The sequence below is a fragment of the Urocitellus parryii genome, chromosome 7 (genome assembly GCF_045843805.1).
Source record: "Urocitellus parryii isolate mUroPar1 chromosome 7, mUroPar1.hap1, whole genome shotgun sequence".
Taxonomy (NCBI): Eukaryota; Metazoa; Chordata; class Mammalia; order Rodentia; family Sciuridae; genus Urocitellus; species Urocitellus parryii.
This window is the reverse complement of record NC_135537.1, coordinates 60,448,387-60,472,416: the sequence shown is the minus strand read 5'-3', so window position 1 is coordinate 60,472,416 and position 24,030 is coordinate 60,448,387. Positions and strand designations below refer to the sequence as shown.

The window sequence follows — 24,030 nt, the reverse complement described above, 5'->3', positions numbered from 1 at the left end:
TGTGGTCAATCTGACACAAATCATCAGCACCAAGAATTAAATTTCTAGATAAAAATGCTTAATATGTTTTTACCAAACAATATTATGTTAAATGGTTACTAAAATGGATTTGTTGGATGCAGAATACTCAAAATTTAACATTTATAGGCAATCTTTCAGGATAAAATTGGTAGTAGCTGCTTTGCTGACAATGTTGTTACATCATTTAATACTGTTGGCCTTCATTTTCCTGACACCTGATACCTCCTTTGCTATAACACTCCTACTCCAGTGACTATCTTGTCCTTGTTCAGTCTTTTTAAATCTTACTTATCAAATTCTCCTGGACCCCTCCCCCACACCACTCCAAGGTTGTTACATATACTTACCTTCCTGTTCTTTCAAGTGCCACCTGAGTGCTGATGGCTTCCTAATGTGTACCTCTAACCCAGACCTCTTTCATGAGCTCCTCAGCAGAATTGGGTGGGAGTTTGAGTTTCCTTTTTCCACTGGTCATGTACAACTGCACTGTTTGGGGGGACTACATCATTAGACTCTGAAACAGGCATGGATCTTTTATTTTAAGATGTTTTATTATTTATGTTTTCAATAGACAGTCCAGTCAAATAATTCAAAATTCAAAAGCTATAAAGGATACAGTGTAAAGTTTCCAGTCCTATTCCTTGTCCTTTAGATGCCTGAAAGTTTTCCTCCTGGGATGTAACCCATGTTGTTGTTTTGTTATTTTTGGTGTTTTTACAAAGACACTTTATGTATACACAAGTAAAGACACTTTTATATATGTACCTTTCATCTCCGCCTTCAATCCCAAACTTGTTTCAAAAGACCCAACACTGATGCAATTGGAACCAAGATTTTCACAGTCAATATTTCAAACACTGAACTTTTCCCAGATAAAAACAAGATATCCTTCTAAGCACTCCTAAAGACAGAAGGAGAAAGGGAGGGGAGGACTCAATAACAAAAGTGTTCTTGCTCCAACACTATAGAAATTGAAAGCAAGTCTCATTCTGATCTGTTGCTCTGATAAAAGACTTGTATGAAAAGGGATGTTGCTATATAGTGTTGAAAGAATTAAAAACTTTTGACTTGAATATTTTCTCATTTTGAGATATGCCAAAGAGAAGCTATAAAGTTCTTCCTTTAAGTGGAAAGGTGAAAGTATAATAAGATATTGAGGGAGAGAGAACAGACATTCACATAACTTTTATCATAGTACATTGGTATAGTTGTTCTATTTTTTATTAATCATTGTTAATTTCTGTTTAATTTATAAATCAAACTTTATTATAGGTATGTATACATAGCAAAGAAAGCACCTGAAACTATCTGCAGTTTCAGGCAATCACTGGGGGTCCTGGAAAGTATTCTCTATGGATGAAGGGGGCACTACTGTACTCTAGCCCTTGTGAAGCATAACTGCAGACAGTACATTGATTCCTGTTCCCATGAGATATTTGTTATCCCTGTGACCTCAGTCACAAACACCACATACTGTGGTCATATAAATTTTTTTCTCAAACTATAGGATATTCTGCCATATCTGTTCACATGCAAACACACAATTTCTTCACACAAAATTTGAACAAATACTCCCATTTCCCAATACCCCTAACCTTGGCTATCACTTATTTAGCTCATCTTTTATGAGGTCAGGTTTCTCTAAGCAGCCTTCTATAACACAACTAGACTAGTATTTTTCCTTTATGCCAAACAAATATAATAGCTTTACACATTCTAATTGTGTCTCCATAACTAGAATATGAGTTCTTTTGAGAGCAGAGTGACCATTTAGTTTGCCTTTGTTTCCCCAGAGCCTTTGCCCAGTACCTGGCACAGAACAATTTAATACACACCATTGTTTTTATCAAAGTTCTGTTGTTAGATTCTCAATAACTAATAAACTTATAGCTTTCCATTACTACCCCTCTTCCAAAAGACCCACTAATAGCATCTGAGGTATGCTATAGTAATATAAAAAGACAAAGCTTCCATGGATTTCATAAGATTTTTCTCAGCTCAGAATGTCCTTTTTATCTCAGACTCCCAACTTCCTTCAAGAAAGAAGTAGGGAGTGTCAAGTCAAAGGTAACTGCACTAGTTCAGTCCAGAAAGGATATTTACCTGGACTAAGAAGTAGTGGTGGAATAAGAGGTAGTGATGAACTGTGGAGACGGAACAGACACGTGAGGATATGGATAGGAGATAAGGGAAGCAAATAAGGAATGACTTACAGGCTTTCTTTCTGACCAATTGAAAAATATTTTTCATTCAAGTTGATGGGAAAGAATGGAGACGCTAATTAAAAGGCAGACTAATCATTCATGAACTAAAAAATCAGATTTATTCATTTCAATTTTGCTATGTATTGATATGCTTTTTATTTTTTGGTGGTATGGGGGATGACATTTAAAATTATTTTATCATTTTAACCATTTTAAGGGTAATGTTCAGTTACATTAAGTGTGTTCACATTGTTTTATAATCACCACCACCATCCATCTCCATTTTCCCTAATATTCCTTACCCACTAAATAATAACCCCACAGTCCTATAGTCACCATTCTTTGTCTCTAAGAATTTACCTACTATAGGTGCCTCATGTAATTGGAATCATATGGTATTTGTCATTTTGTGATTGACTTATTCATTTGGCATAATGTCCTCAGGTTTTATTCATGATGCAGCATATGTAAGATTTTCCTTCCTTTTTAAGGTGGAATAATATTCTACTGTATATGTATATACCACATTTTATTTATCTATTCATCCTTTGATGGATACATATGTTGCTTCTCTATCTTTTGGCTATTGTGAATAATGTTGCTAAGAACCTTGGTTCATATTTGTTCAAGTCCTTGCTCCAATTGTTTTTGGGCATATATTCTGAAGTAGAACTTCTAGATTATATAGTAATTCTATGTTTAAATTTTTGAGGAAGCATTATACTCTTTTCCATAGCAGCTACATCATTTTATGGTCCTACCTGCAGGGCACAAAAGTTCCAATTTCCTGTCTCGGTTTCCTTCCCAACACCTGTTATTTTGTTTTCTTCTACTTTTTCTCTTTAAAATAATTGCCATCTTAATGGGCATAAAGTGGTATCTTGTGGTTTTGATTTGCATTTCTGTAATGATTAGTGACGTTTGACATCTTTTCATGTGATTATTGGCCATTTGTGTATTTTCTTTGGAGAAATGTCTATTCAAGTTCTTTGTGACTTGAGCTCTTTGTTTCTTTTGTTATTGAATTTGGAACAGTACTGGATATACAAGAGGTGTCCATGGTGTGAGAATGTGTTTTACAGTGCTATGAGTATACTAGGAACCTTGGAAAAAGCAGTAGAAGGAAGTGAGGGTGTTAAAGAAAATTTTTAAAAACTTCACACACACACACACACACACACACACACACACACACACACACACTCCTACCCACCCACCCACCCACCCAAAATTAAAGTGTTGCCTTTAGGGAAGATTCAAGAAAGCACACTCTGTTAGGAGTCAAGGTTATTTTAGTATTGAAATTTGTCAACATTATTAAGATTAAATAAGCATTGATGAGCTATCCTTTGAACCTAAATTATTTAAGAATACTACTTATATTAAAATAAAAAGCCCTGTATTATAATCTAATTTATAGCCAACTTTTTGGTATATAATTCATATATAAGCTGATGGCTGTGGACAAACATTAAACTCAGAAAGTATGCTGCTTGCACTAATGGATAACAAAACAAATTATTCATATAATACTTTAAATTGGAAATTTAATAAATTTAAATTCCCCAAATTGATTTACATGAATCACTTGTGGGATACCATTATAAGAAAATACATATGACACAAGCTACGGAACCAATACTTAATCATAATATAATTGATAGAAATGTGAAAACAAGCTGTTATCTATAAATAAGGACAAGCATTGAGGAAAAGAAAAGAATATATAGAAATCTGGGCTGTTAAATGAAGCAGTTAGAGAAAATAGTATTATTGAAAACTGGTAATAGATAACTAATCTCCAAAAGTAATATCAGGTTTAAATTACCAAAATTTAAAATTTATTTTTTGTGGTACTGGGGATTGAACCCAGGGGTGCTCTACTACTGAGCCACATCCCAAGCTAGTTTTGGTTTTTATTTTGAGACAGGGTCTTGCAAAGTTGCCCATGAGGGCCTCAAACTTGTGATCCTCCCACCTTAGCCTCTTGAATTCCTAGAATTATAGGTGTGCATCACTATGCTTGGCTAAATTTTATTATTCTGAAAGTAGCCATTTTATTTAATTCACAGAAAATTGACAAACTCTTGGATTCTGAATTTTTGGTAAAATGTTAAAAGACCAAGGTTAAAAAACCTATACTATAGATATCAAATGCAATTTATGTATTTTAGAACAAACATATTGTTTTGAAGTGTATTTTTGAATTCTACAATCTATATTCTCTCCACATAACCCACATCTAAGAAAACATACCATCCTCTAAAAGCAAAACAAAACAGAACTTTCATTAATTTGAAACTAAAGTGCAGCTCTCCACTTCTTGTTAGGATCCGTGTTGCTAACTGTGGAAAGAAAATCAGGGTAAAAATTTAAGAAGGTAAGTAAATTCACTGAATTTTATTTGTGGCTTGAAAAAGCCCTCAATCTTAAGTAAGTTCATTGCTCAATATAAGTTTGAAAAATTTTTTTTAGTTGTAGATGGACATAATATCTTTACTCTATTTACATATTTTTATGTGGGGCTAAGGATCGAACCCAGTGCCTCACATGTGCTAGGCAAGTGCTCTACGCCCAAGCCCCTAAATATTCAGGCTTTGAAAATCTTTTGATTTTAAGGATTAAACTTCAATAAAGATTATTGATTTGAGAACTTATCCTAACACTAGTAAACAATCACAGAATTACTACTATGGTATCTTTGAGTTCACTACATTCACTGTTGCTTAACCTTTCCCTGGTCCCCAATCTTCCACATGCAGAATTCTTCATGGTCTTGGGGTTTGGGAGAAGAGAAGCTACCCTCTTGATGTACTACTCTTTTTTTTTTTTTTAATATTTTTTTATTTCTTAGTTCTCGGCGGACACAACATCTTTGTTGGTATGTGGTTCTGGGGATCGAACCTGGGCCTGCACGCATGCCAGAGGAGTGGGCTACCGCCTGAGCCACATTCCCAGTCCCTTGATGTACTACTCTTAAGTGTCATTCTGATGGGTGAAGACTGGAACACTATTCGAGATTCTAATTCCTGTGGGAGCTTCTGGCTCCAATTTGTAGCCAACTTGCCATGTGCTGCCAACTTTCCTAGTGCCTGTCTTTCCACCTTAACATGTTATTCAAGGGAAAACTCTCATGGGTGCTGTTTTCCTAAAAGGAAACTAGTGCATCTGTAGAAATATGTTAAATGCAGATAGTAAAAAAGTTAAAATTTGGAAATATACTTACATATTTTCCCTTCTTTTTCTAGTTTTTTCAAATGAAGCAAGGTGTTACGTTCAGCCATTTTATGTAAATTCTCAGGAATATTCTAAAAGAACAAGGGTGAAGGAAAAACTTTTTCTTTTTTTTAAGAACACCTTTTTTTGGAAAAATTTAAAGTAAAACAAAATACAACATAAAAAGTTTAAGTTAACACATTTTTACATAGTTATAACCTATAAAATTTCACTTTGTAAATGCCTTGCTTTAGGATACTATATTCCTATATATTTCTATGGATAAAATAGACTAAGGCCTAATAGTAGCAGTGTCTGTTTTGTTCACTACTGAATATCAGTGTTCAGCTTACTGACACAGTAGGTATTCATTTATATTTTATGAATGAAGGAATAAATAAATGCAAAAATTCTCAGTTTTTAGACAGTTCGCCCTATAGTTTATTTATTAGGTTACATGATAATATCTTTATTCTTTATGACATAATTTTCCCTTATTTTTGCCAAAATAATAATGACAACTGTTACTTGAATGAAAATCAAAGCAAATATTCTTTTTATTCTTTAGATACAGAATATAGTTCTAAAGCCAAGCTTCTTGTCTAAATTCACTATCTCAATTTCTCAATTCCCTGAAAATATTTTGCCAAGATCATTAAATAACTTCAGTCAAAATGCAATGGATTCTTTGCATACTCTTTGTACCTGAAATCAATCAGCTACTCTCTCTCTTTTGATGATCTCTTTTCTCATTTATTCCACTGCTGTAATAATCAGTCTTCATCCTGGATATTTTTCCTTAGACTTCTCTTTAGTATTGATGTTTACAGTAAGTTGTACTATTGGTTCTTTTCTGTTTCATACTCATCAAATCACTACCCAACAATACAGGCACTGATTGGTCCCAATCTGAACATCTAACCTCTAACTCTCCCTGAGATCCAGTAACAGGTTATATATACCAATTTGAGTTTCTAGATTTCATCATGTGATTTCCCTACCTCAGATCCTTAATAGATTATTCCCAGATTACTGGCTAAAGACCAAATTTGTTTAGCTGGCAATGAGCCAGATTTGACTGTACCTCCTTTTCCTGCCTCAGTTCCTGGGACTCCTTTCCTATCCATCTATATATGCAACCTGTGCTTCAGTCATGTGGTTTCTTTTTGAGTTTTCAAAAACATAATGATCTTTAACTGTGTTTGAATGCAACCTTCCCTCTGTCTAGAGTAACTTTTTCTCTTCTCCCCTGATACAGAAAATATGTGCACCTTCTTCAAGGTTCCATAAGTTTCTAAAGGTTTTCCAGACAAGCATCATTAACCCTGAATTTTCACTAGGTAGAAATGATTTTTATTTTTGTGCCTTGACAGATTTGGTATAGGACTTGGAGGAAGTTTGGTGTAGAAAAATACAAGATCTGAATATTCAAAAATGTCTAAAGTCTAAAACCTTTTGTGCATCCGCACTCAGGAAGTTTCAGATTTTGGAGCATTATTAGATTAGGGATGCTCAAGCTGTATAAAGCATTTAGGATAGTGTCCACGAGCATGCAGTCATGTCTCAATAAATGCACACTAACTATTATGATAAAGCCAGTATTACGAGTACCCGTTGAACATGTGTGTCTTCACTAAACCTCAAATCCCTAGAGGTTAGGGATCCACAGTCTTCTTTGTATCTCTGCACTTTCTTATAGTGTGTCATATAAAAGTGTTCAACAAATGCTGAATGAATATGTCACTCTAGAATACCTAATGCCATCCTATAATCATAAGATGTTTAACACTCACACAGGGAATACACTTCTGAATACACCTCTGAATGCAGAATAGACATTTGTTTAGGTCAGGGCAATTTCTTGATGACTCATTTGTAAGGGTTAGAAGTGTTTTTCTATCTGTACTTAGGTCAGAAAAAAATAAAAAGAAAAAAAACCCCATCCTTTATGTACCTATATATAGAGGTTACACTCTAGAATTTTGAGGAAATGAACTGTTTCATACAATTTAAATATTTACATTACTCTTTTGCAAATTAGTATTTTTTCCCTGCAGTGCTGGGTATAGAATTCAGAGTTTAGTACATGCTAAGCAAATGCTCTATCAGTGAGCTCTACCGACAGCTCCAGACAATGACATTTAAAAAAAATCTTAAGCTGTTTTAATCATTATCCCTCTCTTTTAGAACAAAACATGATGAGTATGAACTGTTTCTTGATGACTTAAGACTATAGGGACATTAGGTCCTTCCCTAATTCTAAATGGCTCCAGATTATATTTCTAAACTTATCTTTAGTAACCATCTCATATATTTTATGGCTGTATTTGTTGTGGAAATAAAATTCAGGTAAAAAATTTTTTGTCTCTTTTTGGTACTGGGAATTGAACCCAGGGGTGCTTTACCACCGGGCTACACCCCTCAGTTTTTTATTTTTATTTTTTAATTTTGAGACAGGGATTCATTAAGTTGCTTGCGGCCTTGTGAAGTTGTTAAGGTTGGTCTCAAACTTGTGATCCTCCTGCCTCAGCCTCCCGAGTTGCTGGGATTATAGGCATGCACCAAAGTATCCTGCAAACTTTGGTAATCTAACTCCAATGCCTATGTTCTTAACTGCTAAGCTATTTCTACCAACACAGAAGATATCTAAAGAACATTTGCTGAAAAACTAAAAATTATTTGATTGCCACATAATGCTATTTATTCAGTGATGGGCTCAGACATCACACTCGGAGGCATGGGGCTCTTTCACTATATATAAAATTATTCATATTTTTTGATGGGTATTTTTTTCCATTGTCAGCCATTGCTGTTATCTCAATATCTGTCTCTAGCAGATCACCCCACCTCCTCTGTTGCCAGTCAGAACACCATATGATCGCTAGAATAATACTTATCAATATAAAATGGATGCAGTTTCTCCTGCAGAGAAAAGTATATAAGGTTTAATTAAGATGGCTTAATAAAGTGCTTTTTGTTCACTATGGCCAGTTTTTGTTTGCTTGTTTGTTTGTTGGATGTTCTATTGCTCTCAAGTCTAGACAGGTGGCAGTACCTACAAAGTTAACAGACTTGTCCCGACCTGGGCTGTAGTAAATTTACCTACCATTTATAGTCCTTTTGTTTTTATTTTTTGCAGTGCTGGGTATAAAACTCAGGACTTCACATATTCTAGGCAAGCACTTTACCACCAAGGTATATCTCCAGCCCTATACAGTCTATTAAGTAGATTCTTTATTCTAAGAAATTTTTGTATGTACCAATAAGATAAATGAAAATTACCTTGTAGATAATTTTGACAAGATCAGTTACTGTAAATGCTTTTTCAAAATTATCACGAACTAATGTAAGAATTTGTTCTTCTCGTTTATTTCTGTGAGAAATATATTGTAGAATTGTAGCTTCAGCATTAGGGATTACTGGGCCATGTCCTGAATTAAAGTAATTATACAAATTACTCCACCATATAAAAAACATTAAGTACAACTGAAGTTACTTCATTCTATATAAAAATACTTCAGATGATATATTGGAAAAGCATACTAACTCTACAAATACATATTATTTGGAAAGCTCTACAAGTATAAGGTGTTAAAAATTATGTGCAATCCCAAACAGCCTTAGAGAATTATATCAAAATCTAATCTATTAGATATTATTAAAAATACAAAATAGATTTTAACAATAAAGTATAGCAACAAAAACAGCAACCATAATAACAACAACATGTAATATTTATAGAGTGCTCACTATGTGCCAGGCCCTGCTCTGCATGCTAAACATACATTATTTTTACAAGAACTCCATAAGGTAGGTATTTTTATTATCCCTTTGTGATAGCAGACACTGAGGCACAGGGAGGGTAGATAACCCACCCAGAATAAAAGAACTAAGAGACTGGAGCTGGGATTATGATTTGGTAGTTTTTAACCACTCTGTGCTCATAACCACTATGATAAGCTTACTTATAAAAAAAGACTTATAAAAAGGGGGAATGTAAAAAGTGGATCAATGTAAGTGATCAATATCTATTAAACATTCACAAAACACTAGTAGCACTTTAAGAATATGTCTAGGCTAGTAGTTTAGAAATTTTGACCATAAAAATTAAATTGTACTGAATTTTAAATAATACAAATTTAATGTGTTATACAAGTCTGTAAAAGAGATGTTTCAAATATTTGGGAACAAAACATCCAGAAGCAGGCTAACCTGCTATGATGTAAAGACTACTGGGCTTTAGATAACATTCTATCACATATTAGCTGCGTGACTGCAAGGAAGTTTCCGAATCTCTGTTTCCTCAGCATTGTAATGGGTATACCATTACCTATTCCAAACAGTTTTTGTGAGGATGATAGCTAGAAAGGCCTCTGCATTGAACCTGATGCGTAGCAAGCTTTATTATTTGGTAACTATGGTTATAGAATATAACTTACCTGTGAACAATTGCTGTGCTAATAAGCCAGTTCACTGCATTTACTAAAGCAAACACTCTTAAAACCCTTTGTAGGCAACTTGGCTTCAAAGTGAGTATATCCAACATCTATTGTCTTCTCTTTAAAAATAGCTATGAAGTGTCTATTCATTTTAAATCATAACATTAATCTAAATGCCCATCTCCAGTGTATGTTTCCTATTCCCTCAGATTTAGGAATTAATGAGAGAATGTCAGCACACAGATCTTTCCATGGATATTTGGTTAGGAGCAAGTTAGATGGACTTGGAAAATTAAGTAACCTAATCCACTTTTTCTTCTCAGCTTTCTTATTGGGTTGTGCCTTTCTTAACTTTTAGGAGTGGAGGAGAGATTTATATTGCAGAGCAGTGCAGAGATTTCTGAGACACTAACAAGAAGTTTCTTCTTCTGGAGAATGGAAATAAAAATACCGTTTTTCAGTTTCTACGGAAACTATTGATTTTTTAATATTGTGAGGTCAAATGTAATCCAAGGTTACAAAGCTACAATGTGATCCACAATAGAAATCAAATTAATAAAAATGATGGGAAGTTATGGTATAAAAAATATTCCTTTTCTAATGTAAGCTTATTTTGTTTTTAATTAACAGTTCTATCAACAGCTGTGTAGATGCTGAAAAATAATTCTCATAGATTTTTAACAGGTTATCAATGTAACTCTTGGCCTTCTCTTTAAATTTAACTATATGGCTAAATAAAACTTAGGAATATAATTTAAGGAAATAGTTTATATGTGTTTCTTCTATGCAAGCTAAAATGAGCCTTCATCATTTAATAAGAACAACTTTCTAGGTTAAAAAAAAAAATACCCACCTGGATATATAATATTGGCTTTGATTTTCAATAACTCTTTCAGGGAGTTCATATAATCATAGAGGTCTTCAAATATAGTTGTTCCTTCCCCAAGAATGCAATCTCCAGAAAAGAGGGCATTTTCCTCTTCTAAGAGTAGAGCCATATGATCATCAGTGTGGCCAGGTGTGTATAGAACTCTTGTTGAAAAAAGAATAATAAATAATGAAATAACAAGTGTAAACTCCTGAGCTTAGACGAAATACTGGGAACTCAATTATTATCTGTCCTTACCTTTGTAAAAAACACAAATAAATTTAACAATGAATTAAAAAATTTATTTCTTGTGCCCACTGAAAATTATCAACAAATAATTCTTTATCTAAATCACATCTATGACTTTAAAGTGAAAATTTAATACTTTTCCCATATTTTTAAATTTTATAAATAATAAGTACAGATTATAACAAATTTGGAAAACAGAAAAATTAAGAACTTAAGGACATAAAAATCAGCAACATTTCTATTACTTTTGTTATTTAAAAACGTAATTGTTTTTGCCAACATGGTGATGCAGCCTTGCAATCCCAGCTACTCAGAAGGCTGAGGCAAGAGGATCACAAGTTTGAGCCCAGTCTGGGCAACTTAGATCCTTTCTTAAAAAAAAAAAAAAAAAAGGGTTTGGGAATCTAGCTCAGAAGTACAGTGCTTCTGGGTTCAACTGCTGGGTAGGCACGTGGTGTGCGTGCACACACCCCCCCACACACACTCTGTTTGAGTATGATTTTATAACATCTTTAAATATTTTTCAAAGACAAGTATTTAAATGCTTTGCTAAGTAGCTGGAACAAAGTTACTCCATAAATGATAAACACCTTATTTTAGTAGTTTATAAAGATTTAAAAGAAACAATCTTTCATTAGGATGTCAAAGAAAATAATTGCTGTGTATTCTTTCTGCCTTTGTGGTGCCCAGATGGAACTGAGATATACATCTGTAGGTTTAAAAAAAAATGACATTTTAAAAAATCTATTTTTCTTTTTTTGGTTCCATGGATTGAACCCTGGGGCACTTAGCTACTGAGCCACATCTCCAACCCTTTGTTATTTATTTTTTCAATATTTATTTTTTAGTTGTAGTTGGACACAATACCTTTATTTATTTTTATGTGGTGCATGGAATATTTTTAATAAGTCTCAATAATGGAATGGCCTCACATGTGCTAGACAAGTACTCTACTGCTGAGCCTCAACCCCAGCCCCTTCCCAGCCCTTTTTTATTTTGAGACAGGATATCGGTGAGTTTCTTAGGGCCTAGATGCTGAGGCTGGCCTTGAACTTATGATCCTTCTTCCTCAGCCTCCTGAGCTGCTGGCATTTCAGGAGTACACCACCTCGCCTGGTTAATCTATTTTTTTCTAATTAAAAAATTTAAAAACAAAGCAGTTTGGATTGATTTCACTCTATAACATGCTTTTATTTTTTCTTCTCTTTCAATTTTCAATTTTTTGTTTATAATCAATATAATTGTTATTGTAATCAATACTTTTAAAGCATGACAAATACTTTATTTCAAGAATTCTTATTTATTTTATAACTATATCTACAAAAAACTCATTAAATAAAGAACTAAGTCTAAATAATTTGTTTACAAAAGCACATACCCCTTGATTTCTGTCACATAAAGATTTAATTCTTTGTACTAATATTTCTTCTGTATTCATCTTATACTTTGGATTATAATTCTTTTACATAGGTTTCACATTGTTTTCTTATTTATCATTGAACTTCACAAGGTTAAGTTCCTGAAGGGTTGTCTTGTTCTTAACTTTACATTCCCAGTTCTGGACACTTAGTGGAACCTAATTTATTTGCATTGCTTTCTATGTGTCGGGCACTGTCTTCAGCGATTGACAGATATTACACATTTAGTACTTACATTACTTTGGGGTGGGTACTTGTTATGGTTTGGATATAAAGTATCTCCCAAAAGCTCTTATGTTAATGTAGGAATGTTCAGAGATGAAATGACTGAATTGCAAGAGTTGTAATCTAATCAGTCCATCTGACTTTGAATGGTCTTGGTGGTAACCGTAGGCAGGTGGGGTGTGGCTAGAGGAGGTAGGTCACTGGGATTCTGACCTAAAAGGGATCATCTTCTCTGTGTCCTGGTCACCATGAAGCGATCAGTGTTCCTTTACCATGCCCTTCTGCTCTAATGCCTCACCTTATGCCCAGAGTAATGGACTCAGCCAACCATGGACCAATTCTCTGGAACCATGAAATGAAATAAACTTTCCCTCCTTTAAGTAGTTCTGCTGGGTATTATGGTCACAGCTATGCAAAGCTGCCCAACACAGTACTAGCCACCTCTCAATTTATATTTTAGAAAAAATGAATCATAGGAGATAGCAATAAATACCTGATGGAGTATAGCTTAAATTATATTTAGCTTAGGAAATTAATTATTAAGTATGTGCTGCTTTTTTTTTTTTTTTTTTTTGGTATGAGGGATTGAACTCAGAGGGGCTTAACTAATGAGCCACATCCTCAGAGTTTACTAAATTGTTTAGGGCCTCCTAAGTTGCTAAGGCTGGCTTTGAACTTGTGATTCTCCTGCCTCAACCTCCTGAGTGGTTGGCATTACAGGTGTGTGCCACTGTGCCCAGAAGAGTATTGCATATTTATGTGAATGGAATATTTTTAATAAAGTCTCAATAATAAAATATTTTTTGGGGAAAGGGTTAAAACAATTGCCACATTTGTATTTAATACTTAGGAACTAAACACAGGTTTTTGATTAAAGATAGTAAACACTTGTTTTCTTTGTCCTAAAACACCAATAAAATTACCCTAAAGGAGATTTTTTTTTTTAATGACATAAACCCACAAAAATGAGAAGAATGGGAGAGGCAACACATCATCAAATATTTAGAAGTTAAAAAGAAAGATGAGTGATAAGTGACTTATTCAGCCATGAGAAAACTGAAACCTAAACAGGTAGTGGTGAAAGCTGACAAGCAATCAGATTTATGCTGCAGAATCCCCCAAAGTCTAAGGATTTGGACATAAGGTATCTGGAAGCTTGTCATGCTTGTCATTCATGAAGCCCTAGGTTCAATCCCCAGAACTGAACAAGCAAACAACACCCCTCTCCTCAAACCCAGAAACAACAACCACCCCTCTCCCACAAATATTCAGATTCTCTTCTTTGAACAGTGAGACAAATGTTTCACTCCTTTTAAGGGAAAGACAGCAGATTTATTTGAAGAAGAGAAAACAGGCACAGATGGAGGTAGTGACAATATACTAAAAAATGAATTACTTCAAATACAGGTAAATTTTCAAGATGCCTTTCAACACTAGTTTTTATAGTGCTAGCAGTAAGGCCTTTCCCCTACATGAAATTAGAAGAGTCTTCTAAGTTATTTCACAAGCTCAGGAGTAAAAGACTCTAAGGTAACAATGCTGGAAGTTTCTCAACTAAACAGTTCATCCAGATTTCCTTACAGTGAGGCTCAAAACCCACAAAAGCCTCTCTTCTCAGAGGTCCCAAATAGCTCTATAGTTTCTATCAGTGGACAATCTGTAAACATCAGAGGATAATCAGGATTTCTAGAATCTAAGGAAAGCCTCTTACATGGAAGACAGTGAATAAAAATAAGCAAAGAAATTTAGAGACAAAAGAATTATGAGAAAATCTTTCAAAACATACAGACAAACAAAAACATCAAACCCCACAGATTATGAAGTCCTCAGTGTGGTAAAAGAACAAGAAACAAGATAGGTTAGCTTACAATGAGCATTTAGGGAACAAAAAATTTCATTGAAAATTAAAAATTTGAGAACAGAAATGAATGAAAACATAGAATTAGGAGATAAAATTGATACAAATATAGTTGACATAGTAAAAAGGCAAAAAGAAGGAAAACAGAAAAAAACATGTTAGATGATGAGTACAGAAATTCTAACAAAATAGAAGTTCTAAGTAAACGAAAGCAAATGAAAAAGAACAAAACAGATGAGAAAATAATCAACAAGCAATTTCAAGAAAAAATTCTAGGACTGAAGAACAGATTGAAAAGGCTTATCAAGGATTGACGAAGACACTTTTATGTGACCAAAACTTTGTTCAGGCTCCTTTCAGTTTTTCTGATTATAGGGTGTAGAATATTCTCCAAAATATGCCACCTTGTCATACTGAGTATTTTAAGCTGAAGGAATCTGAGAAAATTGAAAAAGCATGAAATTCTGTCTGACTTCCCTGCTGTTGTCCCCTGAAGTAGGTCATAAAACAGAATTCTGACCTTCCTCCAAAATAGGTCACAAGTCCCTCACATGAGAGATGCCTTCTCCATATCCTGTTGAAGGAACATCTTTATTTCTGAAGACACAGAGAATAATATGAAAAATTGGTTTTGCTAAGTTCCCTTAGACCATACCTCCTTTGTCCAATCATGCTTCTTCATGACTATCTACTTCACCAAACTTAGCATAAAAATGCACAGGTTTTCAAGTTTCTTTTGGTCTTCATTTTGACCTATGCCATACAAAGCTTAATAAAGTCGTATGCTTTTTTCTCTATTAATTTGTATCTGCTAGTTCTATTTTCAGATCTAGCTGGGGGACCTTAAAAAGGGATAGGAGTGCTTACCTCTCTGTCTAATTTGAGCAAGAATCTTGCTAAGTCAGTTTAAGGAAAACCTCCTACCCTTGTTATCTGACTGCCATCAATATCTTATCACCCTATTGCCTTTAGCAATAATCCAATCTAGTTGGTTTAGGCAGAAATCCCTTTCCCATTTCTACTGTAATTTTCCAGCCACACAGCCCTACCCTGCTCCTTCATTATAAATCACTACTTGATCTTGTTGGAGTTACTGTTGTGTCTAATCCCTCTAATACACAGCAAGATTCCATTGCAATGGTCCCTGTATCTATTGCCATGGGCCCCCTTTAATAAAGTCTGTAAGTCTGTCTATGTCATCAGCAAGTATCATGAATAGTTTTCTCCTTAAGAGGTCCCAGAACCATAAACTTGAGACATATAACTTCAGAAATTTCAGAAAAAAAAAAATGGACAAGGAGAAAAAACAAAAACTACATGATAAAAAAATCAGATTTAGATTTTTCAATTGCAGTGTTGAAACTAGAATGAAATAACATCCTATGTACAAAATGGTGAAGAGAAAAGTTTCAATTCATGTTTTATACCCAGAAAATCTAAATTTAAAAAATTTTAAAAAATAAATTAATTTCTCAACTGATGCATCAAAATATTTATGGGGTATCTACCATGTGAGGTTTTGATACATGTATACAGTATACAAGGTTTAAATCAGGTTAAACTTATCTATATCTTTAAACCTTTATCAAGTCCTTATGATGAAGACAATTAAAATCCTTTCTTTCAGCTGTTTAAAATATATAGTATATGATCATTATCTATGGTCACCTTATTCTGCAACAGCACAGCAGAATTACTTATTCCCATCTAACTGTAACTTAGTACCCATACAGCAAACCTTTAGTTAGATTTTAAAAAGACACATTCACCAACTGCAAGGGAGGCTGAGGCAGGAGGATCACAAGTTTAAAGCCAGCCTGGGTAACCTAAGGACCTTGTCTCAAAAGGGTTGAGGACGTAGCTCAGTGGTAGAGCACTTGCTATGAGGCCTGGGTTCAGTGCCAGAAAAAAACAGTAACAACAACAAATTAAAGTCTCAAGTCTCTTTCTATCCTTTCTCTGGAAACTTTTAGAGTGGGGTTTCCAAATAGAGGGGGTATAGGAATTTATTGATTATAGGAAATAGGTGATCCCGCATTAAAATTTATTGGTTATGGTAAATACAGAGGCAAAGAAAAGCACTCCCTGAGAATGAAAGAAACTCTGATGATAGCTGCACTAGACTTGGAGGAAAACCAGTTCAGACTGGAAGGGGCAGAGGGGAAGCTGCTTCTTGGAAAATGAAACTGAGAGAATCCCTGATACATTTAAACATCCTGAGAAAAGGTTTATATAATCAGATTTGAATTAGTGATAAGTGCATAGAAAACTATGCAAATAAAACGAAGTAATAACGACAGGGAAAACAGAAAAGTAAAAGTAAACATAGTTTACTATATGTTTCAGCTGTATAAAAGTCATAATATGTAATCATAATGCTTATAGTCATAATAATGTAATCATTGAATACATGAATCCCCTTCTTCTTTCCTTCTTCCCCTCTTTTTGGGGCAATCTCTTTTTGATTCTCTCTGGAGATCCTTGACTACTACCCAATTCACTAATATTGTTATAAAAATATTAGCTAAAATATTAACAGAATAAAAAACACATTCAAAAATAGTATCATGACAAAATAAAATTTATAAGATCCCTGAAAATAATAAAATTATGGTGAAAACTAATAAGCTTGTTTCCATATGCTTTGAAAATGACATTTAACAAAAGTCAGTTCTTATTAATTTTTTTAAATATTTTTTTTAGTTGTTGATGAAGCTATTTTATTTATTTTTATTTATATGTGGTGCTGAGAATTGAATCCAGTGTCTCACACATGCTAGGTAAGTGCTCTACCACTGAACCACAACCCCAGCCCCACTCTTACTAATTAATAAGTGAAATGACTACAACTTAGAGGAGTTTCTTCTTTGCCAAAAGAAAAATTAATCAAACATTTAATATTAAATGTTGAAATAGTAAAGTCTTTTAAAAAATCTGTTAAAACATGATAGAGTTTAAGAATACAAAATATTAATTAGTGGGGAACAATTATTATTATTGTTTTTGGTACTGGGGATTAAACCCAGGGGTACTTTACCACTAATCTATGTCCCCAGCCCTTTTTATTTTTTATTTTGAGAAAGAGTCTCAGTAAATTGCTTAGCCTCTTTAAATCGCTGAGGCTGGCCTCAAACTTATGATCCTCCTGCTTCAGCCTACCAAGTTACTGGGATTACAGGCATGTGTCACTGTGCTTGATAGGAACAATTATTTTTGAAAGATCAAAGCCTGGCCTTTAATAACCATTAGGCTTTTCTGATTTCTAAGTGTATGCTTCACATATTGCAGACATTTATAATATTATACTTGCTTCAATGGTGAGGTATTAAAGAGCTGTTTGAAATAATTTGTATGATTAAACTTGCAACCACCTGATAACAGAAGCATTCAATGTTATATGAAAATAATTCCAGGAGGTCGTTTTCCATTTAACAAAAGTCAGTTCTTATTATACTATAAAACTTTGTCAGTGCGTGAATGTGTATCATCTCTTATGGACAATTTCTGAATACACAGAATGCATTAATCAGCAGAACTCCATTCCTTTTAATTTGTAAATACTCACTTGGAGAGCTACTCTGTTTTCGTCTGCAAACTGTCTTATATGTCAACACACTTGCAATACTTCCTTTATTATTACTCACCTCTGCCACACCAGAACTCAGCAGTTTTTTTTTTATTTTCTAAGTCGAAGGCAGTAAGGTATCTTAAACTAGGGGACTGGAAATTCTAAGTCACTTGTGTGGTTAATGTCTTAATTTGCATAAAACTGTGTTAAAATTCAACTCACACAAACAGGAGGAGAAAAGGAAATGACATCAGAGGTGCTTTGCTAATCAGAAGAAATGTAGCTGTATTGTTCCCATTCATCAGTTATAAAGTCCACTCTTCTGGACAGAGTGGACTTTATAAGGATGGCACTCAAAAGACAGTCATCTGGTCAACTTTTCTTTAAGAAATTAAATTTAGTTTTCTAGAAAATTCCTCATAGTGATATCCAGAGTCAAATTTTTGCCAAAAAAAAAAAAAAATTCTAGCTTTCTACTTTTTACTACAAAAGTTCTTGGTGGATATTACCTGTGTCCTCTTGTTTTTTTTTTTTTTTTTTTTTTTTTTTACAAAGTTGGCATGTAGGCAAGATATTAATTGGACAATGAGTACTTGAAGACTTATGCACATTTTTAACCATCTATTTATGGAACTTTTGCTTAAGAACAAATCTTCAGGCAAATACTGAAAACAACTGGGTTTTACTGACTATAAAAATGGAAATTTGAAACCACAGTCATCAAGCTTTATTATAATTGGAAATGTATATTTTAAGAAAAGATTTACCAAGTCATTTTTAAAGAATGCGAACGCTATTTATTTTTGATTCTTTGTGTTGTTTCCTTCCAATCTTAAAATACATTTCTACATTTAATTTGTACTAACCATATATTTAAAAACATCTATTTAATGAAATTATACAATATTGAGATTTGCTCTACAAGTCCAAGGTAGTATTCAGAAACTAAAGGGGAGATAGTGATAGGATGCTAGCCTGAGGGGGACTTTTGGGGCACTAATACTGTTCTGTTTCTTCATCTGGTGCTGCTCATATGGCTTGTTCAGTTTGTAAGAAGTCATCATATTATACATTTAGGATATGAACATTTTTCTGTTTACAGATAATACTTTAATAGAAAGTTTTTAAAAAAATGTGGTCCTGCTTACTTTGGTAGTAGTTAACTTGCAAGGGCTGAATATTCTTAATATATAAGATTTGATATAGATCTAATATCCATATTCTGTAATGGGTGATAAACCAGTACTACTATTCCCAAACCTTTGAGACAGAAGACTCAATGAACCCTTTGCTGTCTCCACCTCTTTCACTAGCTGGCCCATGGCTGGTGTGCTATGAACGAAATTCAGTATTGTTCAGAATGCTTTCTGAAGAAGTAGTAATGTTTATTCTCCTCTGATATCATGAGAAAAATTATATGAGAACCGGGTACGGTGGCCCATGCCTGTAATCCCATTGACTCGGGAGGCTGACAGGAGGATTGCGAGTTCAAAGTCAGCCTCAGCAATGGCGAGGTGCTAAGCAACTCAGTGAGACCCTGTCTCTATAAAAGTTACAAAATAGGGCTGGGGATGTGGCTCAGTGGTCGAGTGCCCCTGAGTTCAATCCCTGGTACCAAAAAAAAAAAAAAAATTATATGAGATGCTAGTGTATTTTAACGACAATACTTTAGGACAACTGCCCAGTAATTAGCTGGTGTGTAAGTTATACAGTGATTTTGTAAATCACTAGTGTAGTGGAAAAAGGTTTTGGCTTCAAAGTAGACATAGATACCCATCACTTTAATTTTTTTCTTATTCAACTGTTCATCTATTTGCCTCTTTATAGACATTTACTACATGTAGGATGAATGTTCAGTGCCTTGTATGTGACAGGGATTGCGATTAAAGGAAGAATCTGGTATCTGCCTAGGTTGGAGAATAGCTAGCTACTAACCAAAGCTGTATCTTCTTTTTCCTGGGCATGCAGTTAAACTAAATTTCCCAGCTTACCTATGGTTAGGGGTGGCATATGACTGAATCTATAGCCCATGCAACAGAAGGCCTGTTCCATAAAAACCTATTACATAAAAACCTATACAATATCCCTCTGTGCTCTTTTCCACTTGTTGAACTGATTGATAGGAAGAAAAAGCATAAAACATTAATAATGGACATGAAGAAGGAATAGCACTGACAAATATTTTTGAGACAAAAACTAACTTGATTAGATGTGGCAGGTGGCTGCGGGGGTAAAGGTGAATAGTAGTTAAAGATTAAAGGTAATACTGAAGTGAATATTTCAGAAGAAGGGGTAAAGTCCCAAGTAAAAGTAGAGGTCAGAAGGTCAGTATAGATCGCAGGGGATAGAAGAGACCATGATTAGTTCAGTTTTAAAATTACTGAGTTTGAAATACCTTTCTGAATCCCTCATGCAGGTCATGAGGGATTACAGGTCTGGCCTAAAATGTACTTATTGTAGGTATGGGTCATCTTTTCAAAGTAAGAACAAGGAAAGCCCTGAATTGACTTACAAGTAGATAATTAAGCCACCCTAAGAAGAAAATATTGGCTCTTAAAATTTAAATATTTATGTAGAAAAAAATGGTAGGATTCAAACAAATAAAAAGGATATATAGAGGGAAGTCTTCCTGTATTGGTTTCTCCAGCATCTATTCCCCCCCACTACCCCCAGGATACCTCACGTTACCAGATGTTTTTTGTATCTTTCCTGAGACAGTCTTTGAACATGCAAGCAAATAAACCTAAATCTGCTTCCCTTCTTTATCACACATATACCCCCACCCCATCTTTCCTAAGGGACATTAACTTACCTTAGAGTGGCTCCCTCAGTCTTAATCACATCTCCATCTTTCAGATAAACATATTGTTGCTCTCCATTTCCTATAATTTCTTTCCTGTGAGGATTCCGTGGGAGTTTTTTAATACAATAGGTAGTTTCTAGCCACAAAACATATAAATATATTAGGTCATACTTTAAATGATTTAGCCTTTTAAGAGATCAACTTTAATACAGCTTACAATTGTGAATGACTACATAAAATACTCACATTAAGACCACAGAAATATGGGATGAGTTGTAGCTTATCCCTCTGGATGTAACTTTTAATATAATTTAATGAAAGAACTTTTTATTCTTCCATGCACCTCTCATGGAAGCCTGTATGATTTTTTTAGTCATTCCATATAAAAGTTTGAAAGTAGTTCTTCATAATCTTAGTCAGCTTTAACATTAGGACAAGTGTTAAAAGAGTAACAATACAGAACCCAAGAACTATCTCTATCTAGGTGCCTACCTACAGTAAAGAAGCAGTGGTACATGCTTGTAATCCAAGCTGTTTGGGAGGCTGAGGCAGGAGGATCACGAGTTCACAACCAGCCTTAGCAACTTAGGGAGGTGATAAGAACTCAGCGAGACTCTGTCTCTAAATAAAATATTAACAAGGGTTGGGGGATGTGCTGTTATGATCCATGCCATGAGTATTGAAAGGAAACTCCAAACCTGAGGCTAAGTAAGTTCAGCACAAACTACTACTCACTGATATAAAGAAAATCAAGCTAAATAACCCATCAATAGTCGAGTGCCAATTATCTATGTATAGTGAATACAAGCACCATGACATCAAAGGATTTAAAAACTGTCATAGTGGGGGGAAATGAAATTTATAAACAGAAACAAAGACCTATACACAATGCCATTTCTTGAATGCTAAAAGGACAATTCAACTAGTAAGAGCAACAGAGCAGGTCACGGTGGTGCAGATCTGCAATCTCAGCTACTGGGAAGCTTAGGGAGGAGAACTGTCAAATTCAAGGCTAGCAAGACCTTGTCTCAAAAAAATAAGATAGGGATGGGGATATAGCTTAGTGGTAGAGTACTCCTAAATTCAATCCCTTGTACCACCAAAATAAATGAGTAAACAAAATTAAAAAGAAACCCAACAGGAGTCCAGAGAAAAGAAAAAATAGGAAAGGATTCAGATATATGATGGAACTTAGGGTATGATTTACATGATAAGTAAGATGTATAAGAAAGACATGGAGGAATGGAGAACAGCATTAGTAATGGCATAGGAATGAGAATGAGCATGGCATACCTGTGACAAGATAATGCTACCAACTTGTCTAACGGAAAACACTGGGTGGAAGAGTGGAGAAAGTGGGCTCGGTAAGATGAGCTCGATTATGGAGGGCCTTAGACTGCCTTTCTTTTCACACAATGGAGGGATTTAAATTTTACCAAGTGTAGCCATTCCACACTTTCAGGAAGACAACGAGATGGTGTTAACAGGTAGGGCAATATGGCAGTTGTAAGTGGGGAGAATGGAAGGGTGAAATCTGACAGAACAGAACCAAGAGGGGATGACTGCAATAACCCACATTGAAGATAATTAATATTAAGGTGGTAGAACTGAAAACACATGAGGGAGAAAAAGACATCCCAAAGAAAAACCAACAAGGCATAGAAATCTGGCCAGTATGGAGTATAAAAGAGATAGAAACACTGAAAAAAATAATAACAATAACAAACAGCACCTTTCCTTTCCAACCTAAAATTCCATTATTTTGTATCTTGGAGGTTGAAGCAAAAAACCAAACCAAACCAAACCAACCAACCAACCAACCAACCAGATCTGGAAACTGGTACTGCATAATAAATTAGGATGGTGAGGCTTATTTTGTTTTTTAATTTGCCTAATTAGAACTTCAGTAAAGAAGTAGAGATTTGTTTCTAGTTTTAAGACTTTGGTTGACAATCTTCATAAAAAAATCACAACTACTTTAAAATTATAAAACAATTCATACTATAACTTTGTATCAATTTTCAAATATATAAATTTTCAATATACATATAAATTTTCAATATACATAAAAGAAAAAAATATCTTATTCACAATAACCATTTACAAGAATGGACAAACATGCTGAAAACAATCATATAACATTTCTAATAATTACTTTATTGAGATATAATTCACATACTATAAAATCTGTCCTTTTAAAGTATACAACTCAGTAGGTTTTAACTATAGTCAAAGAATTGTGCAACTATCACCACTATCTAATTTTGGAAGCTCCCAAGAGAAATTCTGAACTCAATGGTAATCACTCCCTGCTCATTCCCTTCTAGCCTTTGGCAACCACTCATCTACTTTCTGTCTCTATTATATAGCTCAGTCATTTGTTAAGGTTTGCATAATGGTTTATAATATTATTGAAAATGCTTATCATTTAAGCTAGTACAAATGTGATATTGTCAATTTATTATAATTTCTAATAAAAACATTCTAATTGAATAGCATAGATACAATCATTTGAATCCTTGGGCTTAGTTGTGAAATATGTGGCAGAGACTCAATTTTACTTGAAAAATAATTAAAAATTATCAAATAACAAAATATATTTTACAAGATTTATTCTAAACCAAACCAAACCAAAATATGTAAGCAGTGTGGGATTACAGAGTTTGCATGCCTAGCAAAATTATGGCTTTCTGTAAGCCGCTAAGAGTTCCCAAATAAGCAGATTGCTTTCCAGTCTTTATATCTTCCCACAGAAATCTTGTAAATGGCATTTGTATTTTGGTGGTGGCCTATAAAAATATTGTAGCATTGTAAGCTATTTGAATCCTTTCTACTCTACCAATAATTAAACAAAATTGCAAAGAAGTATGGAACAAAGTAACAAAAGTAAAACAAAATGAGACCATAATGCTGATGATATAGGATTTTGAGAATGAAGAAATAACATGGAACTGCTGGGGAAGATTCTGGAAGACACCTCTGTACGATTTTAATGACCAGCATCTCAAGGTCCTTAGCACCTTGTCTAGCTTCAATAAAGTCCAGAAACAAAGACAACAAGTCACTTCTCAATGTATTAAAATTTCAGTGGCTATACAAAGCAGTGTCAATTTTCTCCTTTAGATTCTTTACATCAGTTGAATAGGTAATATACTATCTAA

The 24,030-nt window shown here is 34.2% G+C and overlaps 1 protein-coding gene across 2 annotated transcripts in view; it reads right to left on the bottom strand.

The window, feature by feature from the left end:
• Positions 1 to 3,456: 3,456 nt before the first annotated feature.
• Lactb2 (lactamase beta 2) overlaps positions 3,457 to 24,030 on the bottom strand; it is a 28,070-nt gene continuing 7,496 nt past the window's right edge. The window contains exons 3-7 of one of the 2 annotated variants that reach the window (XM_026397302.2): positions 20,879 to 21,005; positions 10,734 to 10,912; positions 8,724 to 8,872; positions 5,452 to 5,533; positions 3,457 to 4,570 (exon numbers count right to left, since the gene is read on the bottom strand). In XM_026397302.2, coding sequence (XP_026253087.1) covers positions 4,527 to 4,570; positions 5,452 to 5,533; positions 8,724 to 8,872; positions 10,734 to 10,912; positions 20,879 to 21,005 — 581 coding nt within the window. In that variant the 3' untranslated portion in view covers positions 3,457 to 4,526. The remainder of the gene's footprint in view (positions 4,571 to 5,451; positions 5,534 to 8,723; positions 8,873 to 10,733; positions 10,913 to 20,878; positions 21,006 to 24,030) is intronic. The other variant, XM_077800654.1, reaches the window with a different exon arrangement.